We start from the raw sequence: 19,482 nt of genomic DNA on the forward strand, positions 1-19,482 counted from the left end.
ACGTGACTTCCCAACCCTACACAGGGCAGCACGTGTGCAGATGAACAGATTACAGAAGCTTATTTATCTTCATTGCTTGATGTTTTTTCTTCAAAATGAGGATTATAAGTATTGCTCACACTTTGTCGGGCGGGTCTTCCAGTCTCCCGTTAAACCCCTCCTCTGCTGCTGTGGCGGTCCCAGTATATAACCAGCGCGCAGCCCTCTGCTAGGTCTGGCGCACCAGCTGCGATTCGGCCAAGTGAACTGCCGAGAAGGAGCAGCCGAGGTAGCTGAGAATAAGGGGCAGGAACCAGCTCTCTCCAAGCCCTTTAATACTTCACTTGCTTTTTTTTACTTTTTGCTATTGCTTTTTTTCCCATCATCTAAGTTTTTTCTGCTTTTCATTGAAATATCCGTTCCATAAGATGAAGGGTAGCCCGCTCACAGGGTTACTGCTTGCGCTGTGCGTAAGCAGCGCAGTTCACGGCTTGCCAAAGAAGAACAAAAGACAAACTGGCCAGTATCAGGTGTATCCCGAGCTTCACGATACATCGGCTATTAATCCAGGTTGGTACAAGAACTTATTCTTGAATTCAGGGGGCCTGACTGTGTAACTTCATGCATTAGAAAGGTATTTCTAGTGCGTTTTGTGTTAAATGAAAACAACAACAACAAAGAAACACGTGATTTCGATATGTTTCTTTCCATGTGAGCCAAAGCAAACAAAAAGATTAATGTTCATTCTACTGTTAAAATGTTTAATAATATATTATTTGTAGTCGGCTGTGAGGAAAACGGTCGCTCATACAGAGTGAACGAACAGTGGGAGAAACGTTACCTTGGTAGCACGTTGGTGTGCACCTGCAGTGGAGCAGCAGGCATCAAGTGTAAAACTAAGCCTGAAGGTTAGTGCGTCTTTGTAGTGCACTATCACTTGTTTCACGACTCTTGTGTTGATCCCGACAAGTGAAAAACAAAACACACACAAAAAGCAACGAATACACGGAGAAAGGCACAGATGTTGTGCGTTTTTACGCAGCAAGAGAAGACTCTAGAACAGCTTCTCGGTAAGAGCCTCTTTAACTTTGTGCTGTTTGTTTTTTCCTCTCAGTGGAGGAATCCTGTTATGATAAGTACAATGACCGGACATACCAGGTGGGTGAAACCTATGAGAGATTACATGAGAGGATGACTTGGGACTGCACCTGCATTGGTTCCGGCAAGATCAGCTGCACAATAGCGCGTGAGTTCCTAGAATACCAAATACTAACCTTGTTGAAACAGCATAATGTGCTGGAGTGGTATGTCTTAGCATGGTAGTTTTTTCTTTGTCAAAGTGCATGACACACATGGCAATACCTCTGCATGGTTCAGTTTATTCCTGAAATTAAGTTTTAATTATTGAACCAGAATTTGTATATGTGTGCCATCTCGCATATACAAGAGGTCTTTGAAATCAGCAAGTTCACATTTTGTCATTCACAGATCGATGCCACGATGGTGGGAGGTCTTATAAAATCGGGGACACTTGGCAGAGGCCTCATGACACCGGTGCCTACATGTTGGAGTGTGTGTGTCTTGGAAATGGCAAAGGAGAGTGGACATGCAAACCTCTCGGTGAGCAGGGCAGAAAAGAAAATTTCACAAATGAACTATGAAAAGCAGACAAATGTAAAATATTGCAAAAGATCAAAGTTTATATATTCATCATACACACAAACATGGATGCACACACACACATTTCCCAGAAGCGTAACTCTTTGATACCACTGCAAATATTTGACATGAGTCCAGTCAAACAAGATAAGCGAGTGAGACAGCATGTCCTCTGATTTGCTCATCTTTCACTCCAGCTATTGATTTTTGTTTGGTTTATGTCTAATACAAATTGCCCAGTGTGATTTAGATTCTGCATATTCAGTAAATCAAAATTTGTTTATTTTTCTGCAGGGGAAAGGTGCTATGACAATAGCTTAGCTGCCACGTATGCTGTAGGAGACACCTGGGAGAAGCCATACCAAGGCTGGATGATGCTGGATTGCACCTGTATGGGCGAGGGGAATGGACGCATCACATGCACCTCAAGAAGTAAGCAGAATCCAAACATACACAAGCACAAATGCAAGCTTTTCTTCAGGGGCAGCTACTAACCACTGTTGTACACCAACCAGACCGCTGCAATGACCAGGATACAAGGAGGTCCTACCGTATTGGAGACACATGGACGAGGACTGACACAAGCGGACATCGCCTGCAGTGTGTGTGCCTAGGAAACGGCAGAGGAGAATCAAAGTGTGAAAGACACAGCTCAGGAAGAGGTGAGACTTGTAAATCAGAAACCAGTGCTCAACAAGAGCTCTGAGCTTGTCGCTGTTAACAGACCTGACGTTGGTTGTTTTTTAAAATGTGTTTACAGCCAGAGTTGTGTTGACCCCAGTCCGGCAGCTTGAGCTTCCCGCTGAGAGAACCTGTCGCACCGACTCTGGAGCCTACTACTACGATGGACAGCGCTGGATCAAAAACCAGGGCAGCAAACAGATGCTCTGTACCTGTTTGGGCAATGGAGTCAGCTGTCAAGAATGGGGTGTGTACCAGAAGCAAATAAAATTGGGTATTTTAATACAGAAGTCTTGAGGCTGGCTCAAGTGGCTCTTGGAGTCAATCCCAGAGAAATTGCAGTCTTTTGTAATTTTCTGTTGGTTCCATTCAGCTCTGCATGTTGCTCTTTGAATGGTATACTGAAGTCATTTTTCCCACCCTCCCTCCCCTTTTCCCACAGAGGCCAGGAACCAGGTGTACGGTGGGAACTCTGATGGCCAACCCTGTGTATTCCCCTTTGTCTTCATGGGGAAGACCTACTACTCTTGCACCTCAGATGGACGTTCAGATGGGCAGCTGTGGTGCTCTACAACCTCAGACTATCAGAGAGACCAGCAGTACTCTTTCTGCACTGAAAAGAATGGTGAGACTCAGGAACATAGATGTAAACGGCAACTTTGTCCCAAAAATTGATGTGCAGTTACTGTTGTCTAGCATCTTTAGTTTATCCACTCACATAATAAAGATTGTGTGAATAATTGTGTGGTTAGAGCCAATTAAGCATGCATTAACTTGTATGTGTACTTTCTTGAATCCAGCAATTGTGACAACACGGGGTGGGAACTCCAATGGGGCCCTGTGCCACTTTCCCTTCCTCTACAGCGGTCGCAACTACACCGATTGCACCACCGATGGGCGCCGTGACAACATGAGATGGTGTGGCACCACCTACGACTATGATTCAGAACAGCGTTTTGGATTCTGTCCCATGGCTGGTGAGTGTGTTTGCTGTTTTTCTCATTTGAAGGTACTGAACTGGTATATTGTTATATAACACAGCTGGGCATTTAAATACTTTTGCCATTTTTGTTCCGATTGCACAAAATGCTTTTTGTCTTCTTCTCATCAAGTCGTTTCTCACAGACTATAATGATGATTTGGTTGCAAGGTTCACTTGTAGACAATTGGGGAGTAAATAATTGGCACTTAAAGAGGTCATGGGAGAGTGATGATGCTATTAAGGCTGTTACGTAACAGTAACATACAAATTCTGGGTTGAAGTGGACCAAGAAAAACTCTGTGTCTGGACATACGCAGCACCATGTGAATGTATACATGTACCAACACACTGACAGCTTTTTTATGTTTCCTTCTGTAATTAGCTCATGAAGAGGTATGCACCACCAGTGATGGAGTGATGCGCCGTGTGGGCGACAAGTGGGACAAACGCCATGACGTCTTGGGTCACATGATGCAGTGCACATGCCTGGGAAACGGCCGTGGGGAGTGGAACTGTGTTGCTTACTCACAGCTTTTAGGTCAGAGGGCTAAATCTAACAAAACCTTTTATATTTTGTCTTCAAATACTTTGCGAATAATGTGAAAGTTTAAATAATTCATCTTCCTGTCTTTTCTCTGTGCATCCAGATCAGTGTATAGTTGATGGTTTGACCTATGAAGTTAACCAGGAATTCACCAAGCGCCACGACCAAGGCTACATGATGAACTGCACCTGCTTCGGACAAGGACGTGGATACTGGAAGTGTGACGCTATTGGTACGTTCACGGCTCGTTACTGATTGGCTTTTTGGGGACTAAATACTGAGAACTGCTGCAGCTTCAGAAAAACAACCCCGCTGTCGTCTGTCCCATCTGCTCCACTCTTTTGTCTCCTTGTGTTTTCTGCAATAGATCAGTGTCAAGAACCACAAACCAGGACGTTCTATCAGATCGGCGAGACGTGGGACAAAGCCATCCATGGCATCTACTACCGCTGTTATTGTTATGGCAATGGGATTGGAGAAATGAGATGCGAGCCCCAGCAGACCTACCAAGGTAAAAATGCACAGCTCTGTTTTAAAAGTCCACATGTTCTGAGTCATAGAGAGTACATGAAAGATGGGAGTAGCTACTTTTGATACCCTTTGATTTTTTGGACTGCCATTCTGAATGCTTAGTTTTGGCATTTTAGGTGTTCCACCGTGGCCAGATCGACTTATTCAAAATAGTTTCTTCAGCATCTAAGGGACTTCTGTGGTCAAAAATGAGCCAGAATGTAAACAAACAGGTAGAAAATTTAGCCTGAAGAACATCCTAAACCTAAAGCTTTTCTCATTTGTAACCATTGGTCTGAATGTCCTTTCTTTTAGCTTTTCCACCGACCTATATGGATTTTGGTGCTCAGTTAATGTTTGCTGTACTAAACCAACTCCCATTAATTATTGACTTCCTCCCACTTAATCCTAACCTTGCCAGACAGGTGGAGGGAAGTGGGAGTTTGTGGGTTTCTTTTTATTGCGTAACTTTAAAGTCTGTCGAATGTTGAAATTTTGGCAAGCTGGAGGCACCCTGTCTGTCTGATGCTGAATGATGTTTTGTTGACTTGCTAAGCTGGAACAAGGTGAATTGCTGAACAAGGGAGAGGGGCTTAGAAGGCAGTCACTTCCTGCCTGGGGGAATTTGTACTGCTTTGTGAGCCTTGAATCAAACAACACTGACCTTGCTAAATGAATCTCACGCAATCAGGAAGTCCTCTATCTATCTATCTATCTATCTATCTATCTATCTATCTATCTATCTATCTATCTATCTATCTATCTATCTATCTATCTATCTATCTATCTATCTATCTATCTATCTATCTATCTATCTATCTATCTACCTATCTACCTACCTACCTACCTGTCTGTCTGTCTGTCTGTCTGTCTGTCTGTCTGTCTATTTATGGGTGTGTGTGTGTTCTCTAGGGAACAGAGACGAGATAAACCATGATGAATATAGTATGCAGACGTTATATCTGACTTGAAAATGTCTGTGGGTGTTTGAGCTGGTTTAGCATCGTCTGGTGGTTTGATTCTGTCCCCGAGCAATGACGCCCTCTGACAGAACTCACCGAAAAGTAGCCAACTTTCACCCACACTCCCTACACACAATGCTGTTAAGTTATGTGAAAAAAAATCTTCTCACTTCCACCCTTTCCTTTACTCCTGATGTCTTCTCCTAAATCTTTTTTTTTCTCCTTAGATGGCCGCAGACCAATCCAGGTGATCATCACAGAGGCTGGGAAACAGTCCGACTCTCGCCCTATTCAGTGGAACGCCCCTTCATCTGTTCAGATCACCCAGTACATCCTGAAATGGAGAGTTGTGAGTCTCACTTTCGCTTCCCTCGGTTACAAATTGCCTCCAGAAATGAAAGCGAGTCGTATTTCTTTGCTCAAAATTGGGCTTTAATTTTGCTGAATAGTAGCATTTAGTAAAGGCGGATACATTTGTGTTTGAGGGTGAGTGCCTCTGGTGAAGTCTGAAGGTTGAACAAACAAAGTGATTAGAGGGTAAACTTACTTGCCTTTGCAGTCTGTACACGCAGACACCGGTTTTTAGCAGATTCCCAGATAAACATCCAGTGTTGTTGTTTTTTCTCTTTGAAGACCTCAAAGACGTCTTGAGGCAGGTTGAGATGTTAATGAACTTCAACTGAAGTCAAACTTGCTTCCGCTTTATGGGTTTGGACTGTATTTCTTGGACAGCAAAGCCACTCAAAGTCTAAAACCTGCTTGAAAAGTTTATATTTTTCTAACAGTTCAAAGCCAGTTGACATACTCCTAATGGAAGAGCTGACACTGAATGGCTGCCCAGTCTCCAATATATACAGACCACAGGTTTATTTCCCAGAGCTAATTAATGACTCCACTGCACACCCTTTTGATTTATTTAGTCATAACTGTCTTTGCCCACAGGTGGATTTTACCTCATTATAAAGTAAATATAGATGTTTAAATCTCTATTTTTTCCCTAAGCGCTTTTGAAAAGTTCTTGTTGAGTACCTCTTCTTTATCTTCACAGATTAAAAGGTTTAAACTTGTCAACCTCTCGTTATCGCTAATCTGCAGAAAAACACCCGTTCTCCCTGGAGAGAGGTCACCATCCCGGGCAACATCAACTCCTACACCATTAGCGGGCTGCGTCCAGGCATCACCTATGAGGGTCAGCTCATCAGCATTCAGAACTATGGACGCCGTGAGGTCACGCGCTTTGATTTCACTACTAACCTTGGCTCCTGTGAGTATGCTGTACAGCTACATGGCTACACCAAAGCAGCACATCTAAAGAAATATTTAAAATAACGCCATGCTCCTTAATTTCAAAAGTGGAGACATATGAGGGAGAGACGACTGCACCTCCACCTGTGTTGGACACCTCCGAGTCTGTGACAGAAATCACCTCAAACAGCTTTGTTGTATCCTGGACATCAGCTGATACAACCATCTCTGGCTTCAGGGTGGAGTATGAGCTCAGTGAGGAGGGGTCCCAGCCTAAAGTTCTGGGTGAGAGCCTTTGACCATCCCTGAAACCTCCGTAATGCCTCCATATTTCCTGCAGATCAATTCAGTTTTTATTAGATTAGATTAGATTAGATAGAACTTTATTAATCCCTCGGGTGGGTTCCTCTGGGAAATTCGATTTCCAAAAAAAGCACAGCACCGACAGAAGTTACAGAGTTACAGAATATTATATATATATATATATATATATATATATATATATATATATATATATATATATATATATATATATATATATATATATATATATATATATATATATATATATAAATACAGAGACAATATAAATAAAATATACGAAGGGGATAAATAGAATAAATAGGAATAAAAATAAAAATACAAGTGAATTGCACATTTCAAGTATTGAGTCTATTGCACCGTTGACTATTTACAAAAGTATTGCACAGTGAGGTGAAGAGGCACTACAGCTTAGTTGTTCCCCCTCCTTTGTCCTCCTGTCTCCCCTCCCTCTCCCCTCCAGGGAGGAGTTAAACAGTCTGATGGCATGTGGGACAAAGGAGTTTTTAAGTCTGTTAGTTCTTGTCTTTGGGAGAAGCAACCTGTCACTGAACAGACTCTTCTGGTTGTTAATGGCTCTGGGAGGCTCTGCCATTATTATACAGAGTTCTGACTTTTGACTGTGTTCCAGATGTTCCTCGCACATCCACCTCTGTCACCATCAGTAATCTCCTGCCTGGACGCAGATACAACGTCAGCGTCTTCGAGGTCCCAAGTCGGGGGCAGCCCAACCTCATCCTCACTACCTCACAGACCACAGGTAGGAGAAGCTCTCTTCTCCACTGTCGTGATGTTACACTCATAGTCACCAAGTGCGTTTGAAAGAATGATCCTCTCATCCTTTGGGCAGCTCCTGACGCACCTACTAGGCATGTTGTCAATGAAGTGGGAGAAACCTCCATCCAAATCAGCTGGTCCAGACCTCAGGCTCCTATTACTGGTAACAAACCATTTATTTTGTATTTGTTTGAGATATAAATCCTTTTTCTTATCCTGGCTTTGTGTATAACTGTATACTTGTGCCTGCAGGCTACCGTGTGGTTTACACACCATCAGTGGAAGGCAGCAGCACAGAGCTGACCCTCCCAGAGTCAGAGACGTCCGTGACCCTGGTTGACCTTCGCCCCGGTCTGCTTTACAACATCAGCATCTATGCCGTGGAAGAGGACCAGGAGAGTGAGCCTGTTTTTGTACAGGTCAACACTGCTGGATCTCCTACGCAAGGTAGACATAATATGCCTTTTAAACAGAATCAATTCACGAGTTAGCACTGTAAAACTTAATTTTTCTTTTTGTGAAAGATTTGAACAATATGCTGTTCTTTAGATTGCTCAGGATTCTTTTTAGTTGATTCTTAGCCTTTCGGCTGTCTGTGAAGGCTGAACAGATTCAGTTTATACTTGCAGCTGGAGATTCCTTGTAGGGCCTTAGAAAGGGCTTTTCACTGCTCAGTTAAGAGGGCTTGTCAAAACATGGCTTTGTCAAAATGTGCTTTTATGGTTATAGCCGTGCCATTGTAACATTTTTCTTCCTGTCTCCTTAAATATTATGGACCTCAGACTTCTTTTAAATCAGACTTGGCCGCAAAACAGTGACCTCTTTAAACTTAGTTTAAAACACTTAGAAAAGCAAGGATGCATTCATAAATCATTCATAAATCATTCATAAATCATTCTAATATCTTTGAGAATATTTTTAAATGGATTTCCATTTTAGACTCTAAGCTAACAGCATCTATTTTATCTAAGCCAAGTACAATTAAATTAAAGATTTTTAAAAAGCAGCAGTAATATTTGCACCCAATAATGCATATTTAGCTCTGTATACTTATTATATATAACTTAGGTATGAGTTTTATTTTTTTTTAAAGGTTATGTTTTTACCTATGGGGCCTAATAAATGTAAAATAAATATTAAGTTCACATCTGTCTCCAAACATAACCAATGACATAGTAAAAAAACTCCTGAGGAGACTCTAAGGTTTGACTGTGACCCTTGTTAGTCAACTAGCACTCTCCTCTCCACAGAGGTGGTCCAAGCCCCCACAGACCTGCAGTTCTACGAGGTTTCGGATACGAAGGTCACCATCACCTGGACCGGTCCACCCAATGAGGTGTCAGGTTACAGAGTCACTTTCTCCCCCGTTGGGTCTGATGGCACTGACGTAAGGCCCCTGGGGCTGCCTGCCTCCACCAGTGCATACTCTGAGATCACCCACTTGCAGCCAGGCACGCTTTACCGCTTCTACGTCTATGCCATCAACGGCGGAGTGGAGAGTGAGCCTCTTGTAGGAGAAAAGGCTACTAGTAAGTGCCACTTTGGAAAAAAGCCCAAATACATAAACGCAGGGATTTTATCCAAAACACAACAGATCTTTTTTGCCTTACATGTGTTATGTTTTCTGCCTCCTCCAGAACCTGATGCACCCACCGATGTACGCTTCACTGAGATCGGCCCTGACAGCGCACTGATTGTCTGGGAGGCTCCTCGTGCCATTGTCAGTGGTTTCCGCCTTTACCTGAGCATCGAAGGCTCAAGTCCCATTGAAAAGAGGATCCCAGGCAGGGTCACCCAGTACCTACTGAGGAATCTACGTCCAGATACGGAGTACACTGCCACCCTTTACTCTGATCTCGAAAATGAGCTCAGCGAGGGCGTCACCACATACTTTACCACCGGTCGGTATTTGGAGAAACCGAACACAAGTAAAGATGGGAATAAATTGCTCCAATCATTTTAAAATATTGTCCCCCCCCCTTCCCTTTCTTCCCTTTCTTACAGCTCCCCAGATGGGAAATGCTCCCACTTTCAGTACTGAGGTTACCGACACCTCGATCATCGTCACCTGGATACCCGTCCACAGGTTCAGCTACAAGGTTAGCTCATTACATTAAAGGAATCACTGGAGCTGTTCACTAACTACTTATCTCCAAGCAGTGCCCAAGCACATTTAGAAGCTAACTGGTGAACATAGCGGAACCGTAAAGATCCAAAGAGTCTAATATTTACTCTCTGCTGTGGGCAGATTTTAGGCCATTGCTAATTGTTTCTAATTTTTTTTCTTTTAAGCGTATTCTCCAGTTTTTCTCATGTCCGTTTTATTTCCCCAGCTGTCTGTGCTGCCCAGCGAGGAAGGCGAGTCTCCCAGAGAAGAAACCTCTTCCTCTGGACGTGTTTATGTAGATGGTCTGACTCCAGGAACTCAGTACACCTACAGCGTTCAGCCCATCTACAATGGACAGAACCGCGGAAATCCCATCACCCGCAATGTTGTCACTTGTGCGTATCTGTTTTAATTTCACAAATAAAAAGCCAGGCACTGTGGTGACTGCTGAACAAAACCAACTGTAAAACCAGTTGTGTGACCGATCATCCGGTCTGCTCTGAGCTGACAGAGTGCCGTTAAAACCATTTGGCGTGATTTTGTGCCAGATATTTTTTGCTGCGCTGAAGTTTTTTTTTCAATGCGTCATGGTCTGCTGTTTCTTGTTGCAGCTCTATCTCCTCCCACTGACCTCAGACTTGAGTCCAACCCGAACACAGGAGTTCTCACAGCCTACTGGGTAGCCTCCAAAACACCAGGTAAATATTGACTTTGCTCCCCACGCACTGACATCACAGAAGGTCTCTAGACCTTGGCCTTCAAATAGTTTTTTTTCTTTTCACTAGAACAAAAAGCTGTTCCTGGTATTTCCTTTTGATTTCTAATATTAATTCATTAATTTGTTATATTTCCCGTCTCTCTGCAGGTATTACAAGCTACCGAGTGACAAGCAGACCAACCAATGGCCAGAGAGGATACTCCCTTGAAGAGATTGTTGCAGTTGATCAGACCTCAGTTGTTCTAGAGCACTTGACTCTGGGTATGGAGTACAACATCAGCGTGTTCGCTACCAAGGACAATGTGGAAAGCAGTCCAGTGTCCACTATTGTCACAACAGGTAGGAGCCAGAGGAAGTCATTTACACGTGGTAGAAAGCCACAAAGACTAGTGTGTCTGGTTCATCGTGAGGAACAAATGACATAATTTTCCCATTCAATGAAAATGGACCCTGCTACTCCCATCCCCACAGAGCTTGGCCTAGTTTCAGAAGAAACTAAAGCTGCATTAGTTAATTTTTACCCACTAGATAGAAGAATAATGTCATTATGTACAAAAATACACTTACATTTTGAAGTTAGCGAAAAGATTACCCATTTGCACATTTGGTAGCCATGGGACTGTGTGCTGGAGCTCACTATTTGGCAACCAATTTAAATCTAAATGTCAGTGTTCTTTAAGCTCAGTTTTGGTTCAAATGTCTAATGCAGCTTTTTTTTACTGCTAGCATGATTATTGGCTAACTGACCATTTGCATGGAAATCGTGTTTATCACTTGGTAGGGTGAATATTTTTGGGATTTTTTTGCACGTCCATTAGTAGTATTATTACTGCCTTATATTTACCTTTAATTATAATTTTAATTCTGAATGTTTTCCAATCCAGTTATGTGTAATTGTCTTGCATGGTTACTGTTATACCCAGGTTCTCTGAACGCTTTATCGGGAATTAAATGAATGTTCTTGATATAACTAATGAAATAATTGGGGCTTTTCTGTCTGTCTAATTTTGCTTGCGCTTTGCAACATGCCTAACCCTTTCAGACATCCCCGCTCCAAGTCAAATTGACTTTGTCGACGTTACTGACACCACCATTGGGCTACGCTGGATCCCTCTGAACAGTACTACCATTATTGGTTACCGGATAGTGGTAGTAGCTTCAGGCCAGAGCTTGCCAATTTTTCAAGATATGGTGGAAGCATCTGCTGGTTATTACACGATTCGTGGTTTGGAGCCCGGTGTGGACTATGACATCAGTATCTTCACTGTTACAGAAGAGGGGGACAGCGAGCCGGCCACACACACAAAGCAAACGCATGCTGGTGATTTATTCTTTCAGTCCATCACTGGGGAGGGGTTGGGTCTTGATCTGAGGCACCTTTATTCTTTTTTAAGTGTGCCACACTGCAGTAAATATCTGAATTTAATCATTTCTCTGATATTTTCTTTGTGCCACTGGAAGTCGTCCGTTATTTTCTTAAACTCATTGCGTTACCAGTGATAGCTATAGCTTATAACTCCTCATTTTTACAGCCATTCCAGCTCCCACCAACCTGCAGTTTGGAGGAGTGGGCCCTGACCACATTAGGGTGACTTGGTCAGTCCCCAGAATTGCCACACCAAACGACATCTCTCGGTTCGTTATCCGTTATCACCCTGTATCCACTGATAATGACATCAAGGAGGTCAATGTTGGAGGAGCTACCAACACCTACTTGCTGCAAAGTAAGAAGAACTCAGAGGCTTGAAAAGGCAAAATGACTTGTGCTCCATCTCGAACAATACTAATTGTACCAATCATCTTCACAGACCTGCAGCCCAACACTGACTATCGTATCAGTGTGGTGTGTGTGTATGGTGAACGAGAAAGTAGACCAGCCACAGGGACTCAAAAAACCAGTGAGTATCTACACAGGTGGCCTCACAGAAGAACCAAGGGTGTTGCAAATAAAAGATGGCTGTAGCCCCCGAGTCTGAAATGTCCATCATTTTTCTAATGATGGGCGGGGGGAAACTTAAAAGAAGCATACGAGTCTATAAAGATCCCAATTCTCACTTCACTGGTATTAGTTTATTATCTCAGTCACTAGTTTCTTGATGTGATGTTCATTAGGGTAAAAAGGGTGTTAAACGAGAGTGTGAATACAGTGTGATTGACAAGATGTATGAGTGCGTAATATCCTGCAGAATAAACTACAACAGAATAACTACAATGCTACTATAAATAATATCAACAATAAATATTTGGTCTCTTATTCCAGAGTTACCTAATCTGTTTAAAGCTTGCCTGCATTTGGTGACTTTTTGTTTGATTTTTATTAATATCAGTTGATCCATTTCACATATTTTACATTAACGTTTGCTTATTTCTACTAGAAAGACTGTATTTGGCATTATCTTTGTATATAACTGAAAATGTATCTCAGTTTTTCACTACATTTTTCTTCCAGCGCTGGATTCCCCGACTGGCTTGGACTTCTCCGACATTCGGACCGACTCCTTTACAGTTCACTGGCAAGCTCCACAGGCTAGAATCACGGGCTACCGAATCCGCTATCAGAAGACCAGTGGTGGACATGCCAAGGATGAGAGGCTCCCCCCAACCAGAACCCACTACACTTTGACTGGACTGTCACCTGAAACCGAGTACATGATATATGTGTATGCTGTGAGCAGCAGCCAGGAGAGTCAGCCTCTGACTGGCACACAGGCAACAAGTGAGTCCCACCTATTCTTTTAGTTAGTGGGCGTGATCATTCCTCATCTGTTTTAATGTTTTTTTTTCCTCCATAATTATCCTCTGTGATTTTCTCTATTCTGTTATTTAATGTTTTTCAGTCTCTGATTCGCCCACTGACCTAGTGGTAACAAGATCCACCCCAACCGCCGTCACCATACGCTGGGATGCTCCCTCTATCTCAGTGAGAAACTACAGGATCACCTATGCAGGAACAAGTCTGTACATTTTATTTTTGAATTCTTGGTTTCCTCTAACGTCAGCCACACAAGTTTAACACTTGGGCCTTCTTTACTGCCCTCTCAGGTGGCGAGACTCCTCGGGAGATTAATGTCCCAGGCACTCAGACCACTGCCACCATCACCGGACTGAATCCCGGCACTGAATACACCATCACAGTCTATGCAATTAGCGGACGAGGCGATAACCCCGCCACCAGTGTTCCCGTCTACATAACACACAGGACTGGTACAGAAATACGGGAAAATTTTTGGAAAAGCAACTTAATGTTGAGTGTTTATGGTAAATCTAAAGCTTTATCCATTGTTCCTTTAGATATCGAGGCCCCCCCTGACATGCGGGTGGCTGATATAAGTGACAATGCCATCACAGTACGTTGGTCTCCTGCTCGGGGACCAATCAGAGGCTACAGAGTCACAAGTATTCCCAAAAATGGCGTGGGACCCTCGTACTCGGAGGATTTGGCTCCTGGTAAGGCCTGCAAGGAATGCCAGATGCTCACAATCAGATTGCCATGATGATTTAATTTTTCACACACAACACTCATCATCTTATTGGCTCCTTTTCTGCTCTCCTGTTACAGATCAGACCGAGGTGACTTTCACGGGTCTGATGCCCACTGCTGAGTATCTTGTGAGTGTCTATGCCCTGGGAAATAATGGACAGCCGTCTTCCCCGCTAATAGAAAATGCAGTCACTGGTTAGTCTCACTTAATTCACTTCTCTTTCAGCTCTAACTTTATTTGTCCGGATTCCCTTGCACTATGTTAGAGCTATACTCGGCAGTTTTGCTACAGGAAATTCAGGTAAATTTCCTCCAAAGCCAACAGGAAAAATCTATTTAGCACTGAGGAATCTTCCTGTTCCTCTTTTTCTGCAGCTATGGACCGTCCGAAGGAGCTCACCTTCTCTGACATCGACTCCACCTCCATGCGCATCTCCTGGGACAGCCCAGACGGCGCAGTAACGTCATACCGTGTCTTGTACACCAGTGCAGAGGAAGGTGAGAGAGAGCTGCGCCCAGCACCCAGAGGGGACCAGGACAGTGTGGTGCTGAGAAACCTTCGCCCTGGAACAGAGTATACTGTTAAGGTCATCGCCCTCCATGACCGAGCACCCAGCTCACCGTTGGTGGGAACTCAGGCCACAGGTAGCGCTAAGCAGAAATACACCAAAGCATTTGTCTCCATTTGATATCCCCGTCTTAAAACTTTGGCCTTGACACTGTGTCTTTGTGCTTTAGTAATCCCTGCTCCCACCAACTTGGCGATCTCTGAGGTCAGTCCTTCCTCCTTCACTGTGTCATGGCGAGCTCCAGACGCGCGCCTGACCGGCTACCGTGTAGTCGTGAGCCCCAAGAACATCAACAGCCCTCACAGAGAAATGAACGTTGCTCCGGACACCACTCGTGTTGTGGTGCCAGGGCTCATGGTAAGCAGAGTTCATGTGTGAATCTTTACATGGATCCACAATGGGTCAGTGAGTAAATATGAACTGTGTACTGTGTAGGTGGCAACCACATACCAGGTGCAGGTTTACGCTCTGAAGAACACAGTCACAAGCAGACCAGCGGAGGCAGAAGCCACCACGCTGCAAGGTAACGTGCTGCGCCATAAATGGACACATCTGCAGACCTCACTCGTGGTGTAACTGATCCTTTTAAAATTGCTTCTGTTTCACCTCAACGCAGCTTTGAGTGCTCCTCGCCGCGTGCGCGTCATCAAAGTAACGGATAGGTCTTTCACACTGACCTGGCGTTCCAAGCTGGAACCTTTCACTGGTTTCCTTATTGAAGCCATTCCCCAGAGTGGATCGTATCCCACCATCACCAAGACCATCCCAAGTGAAGCTTACACCTACACCCTCACCGGTACGCCACACTTTAACGCATTTAAGGTCTTAAAGAGTGATTTTGGAGCTTCAGTCTTGCTTTAAAGTGTGTTTTTGTGTTGTAGGTTTGCGGCCCAACACTGTTTACAATGTTAACATGTACACTCTGAGTGGGAACACAAGGAGCGACCCATTCACTCTCAGAATTCAAACAGGTAATGCAAAAATCCAGGTTTAAAAACTGCTTCTTTTTTTTTTAAAACAAATGTTAATTTCAGTGTAATATTCTGGTTTTTGATTTCTGTCATTACATAATGTTACAGTACACTGATCTGCACATCACAGTTTGCTGCCAGGTTTCCTTAAGTTATGTAATTCAAGAGACAACTGCAACTAGAAGAGGCAGAAGCATGCGAGGTTTCCTGACCTGTTTGGGGCTAGCAGCTTGAGGTCACCTAAATCTCTGGCAGTTTTGCATTTTTAATCTGATTGCGTACATCAGTTTTTCAAAGATTAAAAAATCACACTCGTGATGTAGAGGTCACAGAAATGCATGTATCAGATATGATACTTCTGGCATTACAGCGTTAAAGTGAGAAATAATTTGTAATTTTACAGCCAAAATTACAAAATAAATCCAGGCTGCTTGTATGATCTTACATCTTGATAATGGGTTAAGTGACAACAAATGCAGCTTCAGCCTCACACAAGTCACATCCTAGTTTGCACACACAGAGAAAAAAAATAGCATTCGGGCAGTTTAACAGCCGTATTTGTCCTTACAGTTGACCCGCTGGTCCAGGCGCCCACCAACCTGCAGTTTACGTCCGTCACCCCCTACTCCATCTCCTTCACCTGGCAGCCACCTGCCACGCAAATCACAGGATACTATGTCACCTATGAAGAGTCAGGAGGAAGACCACAGGAGCTTTTCCCAAGACCCCACGCTGGCCAAAACTACGCCACCATCGATGGTACGTACTTTTATTTGACATTTAAAGCTTCACGCAGGATTATCCTGACACACCAATTACGTGTGGAAAAACAACAGTTTTCCTTTTCTTTGCTCAGATCTAAGACCAGACACGGAGTACATCATCAAGATCATCACCATCCAAAACACGCAGAGAAGCACACCTCTGGTGGGCAGGAGCAGGACTCGTGAGTACTTATACTGATACTTTTTTCTCTGTATGGTGACAAATGTGAAGTAAAAAGGATCCATTCAGAGTTCGAGTCAGTTACTGGTAAGATTAAGGGGTGAAACGGCAGCTTTCATCTGCTCAGCTGGAGCTGTATGAAGCTTTAGCTCAAGTGTGTTTCCAAAATCTAAAACGATAATACCCACTTTGTTATTTTGAATGTCCTCGCAAATGTCATTCAAAATATCTTGTGTGTTTGTAATAGTGCATTATGACACACTTTGCAGTGAGTTGCATTGCTACGTATCCGTCATCCCTTTTGGCTGAGATGTGTTAGAGCTGCTCTGCTTTAACTCCCCCTCGTCTAACCTGCTTGCTTCCGTAACCTCGTCTCTCCCGCCAGCTCAAGACCCCTTGCTTCCTTTGCCTCTGCCCCAGCCTAACCGCCCTGGAAATGGCAGGCTGGATGTGCCTGAATCTCTGGACAACAACGTCCAGTTAGTGGGCACCAATAGCCAGGATGGGTTTGGTGATCAGAGCCAGCATGTGGAGTACACAGAGTACAACAACAATGGAGACAACGGATATAATCGGAATCCACTTTCTCCCTATGGCCAAGTTCGTGAGCCCCTGGTGTTTGTGCCCCTTCCTGATGCAGAAGGCCGCAGAAAGCCCATTGTGAAGCTAAACATGCCCATTGGACCCATACTCTTTAACGAGACAAGTGTGCCGCTGGAGGCCCAAACTCAGACCACCGTCTCCTGGAAGCCTTATAGGCAGAGCAATGCCTACCTGGTGTCCTGTCATCCCATCACACAGCTAAATGAGAAGATGTTCCAGGTAAGGGGCCAGTCCATTATTCAATTATTCTCATTATTCCCATTTATGAGAATAAGCTATGATTTCTTCCTCTCTACCCAGGTCCGCCTGCCAGGCACAGCCACTACTGCTACCCTGCTAGGACTCACTCCCGGAGCAGACTATAACGTTATTGTGGAGGCACTCCTGGGGGCCCTAAAACACAAGATTCTGGAGCAGACAGTGACTGCTGGAAACACAAGTAAGCTTCCAGCTGTGATGTATCTGATTATTAAAGGAAACTGAATGAAGCCCATCGTGGTTAATTTTTCCCCCACTTTCTTCTTCCTTCAGTTACAGAGGGAGATTCCTCAAATAAAGACACGTGCTATGATGCCTTTACTGCCACCCATCACGACGTCGGTGCTGAATGGGAGCGGATGTCTGAGACAGGCTTCAAGCTGTCGTGCAGGTGTCTGGGCCTGGGCAGCGGCCACTTCAGATGTGATTCATCAAGTAGGTTTTTAGGGTATCTTTCCCCAATACGTGTACATGGATGGAAATTGAATAAGTTTCACTCGGTTACTGTATGTTCTTCTCAGAGTGGTGCCACGACAATGGCAACAACTACAGAATTGGAGAGAAATGGGACCGTCGCTCAGAGAACGGGAACTTAATGAGCTGCACTTGTTTAGGAAACGGCAAAGGAGAGTTTAAGTGTGAACCGCGTAAGGCCTCTTTAACTTTTTAATTGAAATGTTCTGTGGCTGTTACAAAGTGAATGAGCTGCGTGTCATTTTTAACCCAAATATCTATTCACGCAGATGAGTCCACGTGTTACGATGATGGCAAAACTTACCGGGTGGGCAACCAGTGGCAGAAGGAGTACCTGGGTTCTATTTGCACCTGCACGTGCTTTGGAGGACAACAGGTAAGACACGTGAGCCTTCCTCGTGTTCTCGTTACATCATACGGGATCATCCAGAAGAGGGCGTGGTTAAATGCTTTTCTTGCCTTTATTAGGGCTGGCGATGCGAGAACTGCAGGAGACCAGGTGGCGATGTCGATGTCGGTCTGCTGCAGCCAATCAGATATGGAGACAACACACTGCGCAAAGTAAGTGAAATGTATTGAAAATCAGGAGACATAATACAAACTGTAAATATCAGTTTTCAAATTGGAGTAATCTGTTGTGTAACAGTCTGCACGTGTCAAAGTTTAAAACTGTGCCACTGTTCATCCTCCAGAACATTCACTGCCCCATCGAGTGCCTCCGGCCTGAACTGCTGGCAGATGCACATGTTCCTCACAATCCTCGGGAATGATGAGCTGGTCATCTGACATCTGCTTTGCTCCCTTACCGTCAAGTTGCTGCACTGTCTCACCTTGTAGAAGCCACGCTGTCTGCAATGAAACAAACTAAGTGCCTTATCACATTGCTGACACATTGCCCTGCTGCCCTCATCATTAATCTTCACTTGAGTCTATTCACTGTCGACTTCCAGGCTTGTGATGTATTAGAAACAGAAACCCCCAACTTTCTAAAGTTATTTAGAACTTGTCCAGTCAGATTTACACATCTGTCAAGTTGGCATTTGTTTCCCATTTAATTTTTTTTTCTTTTCCAATTATATCCTGACCAAAACCCATAAAGTACGCACTGTGCTAAAAAATGTAGTTGTTACCAGTGTTGCTGAAACTGTCCTCAAAAATGTGCTTCTCTTTTCTGTAGCCCCTCTTCCATTACAGAGGGGTCGCACTGTGTGTGATTGACACATTCTGAAGTTCTGGTAATTTATCCCTTTGATCTCATCGTGTGAATGTGTTGAACAAGGATGTGAACCGTTCTATTTTTGTACTTTGTGCCAAAGTGTTTCTACCGATGACAAATAGAAGTCCCTTATTTTAATAAAGCTGGAGAGATTCTTAAACATTACCACGGTGTTGTGTTTTCTTATTAGGGTTGGGGGGTGGGTTAAGGTGCCAACAATAAGCTTACAATGGCAAGAAAAAATATTTGCCCTCTTCCTGTTTTCTGCATATTTGTCACACTTACATTTTCAGGTTTTTGATTATTCATATTTTGCATTTATTCATTTATCCAAATCTGGTTGGCCCCATGTGAAAAATGTATTGCTCCCTTTGCTGAATCGTGATTTAACTAACCACTTTTTCACGCTAGTTCAATTTTGCTGAACGACTCACTGCAATCCCAATGAAGCACTGTGACCTTGAGTCTGGATTAATGCAA

The 19,482-nt window shown here is 43.8% G+C and overlaps 1 protein-coding gene across 2 annotated transcripts; it reads left to right on the forward strand.

Moving 5' to 3' along the window:
* Positions 1-205: 205 nt before the first annotated feature.
* On the forward strand, positions 206-19,167 carry LOC309704568 (fibronectin-like). 2 transcript variants are annotated; one of them, XM_082529797.1, is made up of 46 exons: positions 206-549; positions 762-887; positions 1,094-1,225; positions 1,468-1,599; positions 1,933-2,070; positions 2,154-2,300; positions 2,399-2,566; positions 2,762-2,944; positions 3,120-3,296; positions 3,684-3,839; positions 3,949-4,077; positions 4,213-4,356; positions 5,545-5,666; positions 6,413-6,581; positions 6,671-6,847; positions 7,515-7,643; positions 7,734-7,823; positions 7,913-8,107; positions 8,911-9,189; positions 9,298-9,561; positions 9,665-9,759; positions 9,994-10,162; positions 10,379-10,465; positions 10,633-10,824; positions 11,528-11,806; positions 12,018-12,209; positions 12,294-12,383; positions 12,935-13,201; positions 13,323-13,439; positions 13,528-13,689; positions 13,777-13,932; positions 14,045-14,161; positions 14,342-14,611; positions 14,705-14,892; positions 14,971-15,058; positions 15,152-15,331; positions 15,417-15,506; positions 16,077-16,265; positions 16,363-16,452; positions 16,837-17,273; positions 17,355-17,493; positions 17,586-17,747; positions 17,834-17,959; positions 18,056-18,162; positions 18,255-18,347; positions 18,479-19,167. In XM_082529797.1, the coding sequence occupies exons 1-46, from the start codon at positions 408-410 to the stop codon at positions 18,554-18,556; spliced, it is 7,359 nt and encodes a 2,452-aa protein (XP_082385923.1). In that variant the 5' UTR covers positions 206-407; the 3' UTR covers positions 18,557-19,167. The 2 variants fall into 2 exon arrangements, with proteins under 2 accessions (XP_082385923.1, XP_082385922.1); XM_082529796.1 differs by having other exon boundaries at positions 13,528-13,932.
* Positions 19,168-19,482: the final 315 nt, after the last annotated feature.

The sequence above is a fragment of the Aulonocara stuartgranti genome, assembly GCF_965226115.1.
Source record: "Aulonocara stuartgranti genome assembly, chromosome: 1".
NCBI classification, from domain to species: domain Eukaryota; kingdom Metazoa; phylum Chordata; class Actinopteri; order Cichliformes; family Cichlidae; genus Aulonocara; species Aulonocara stuartgranti.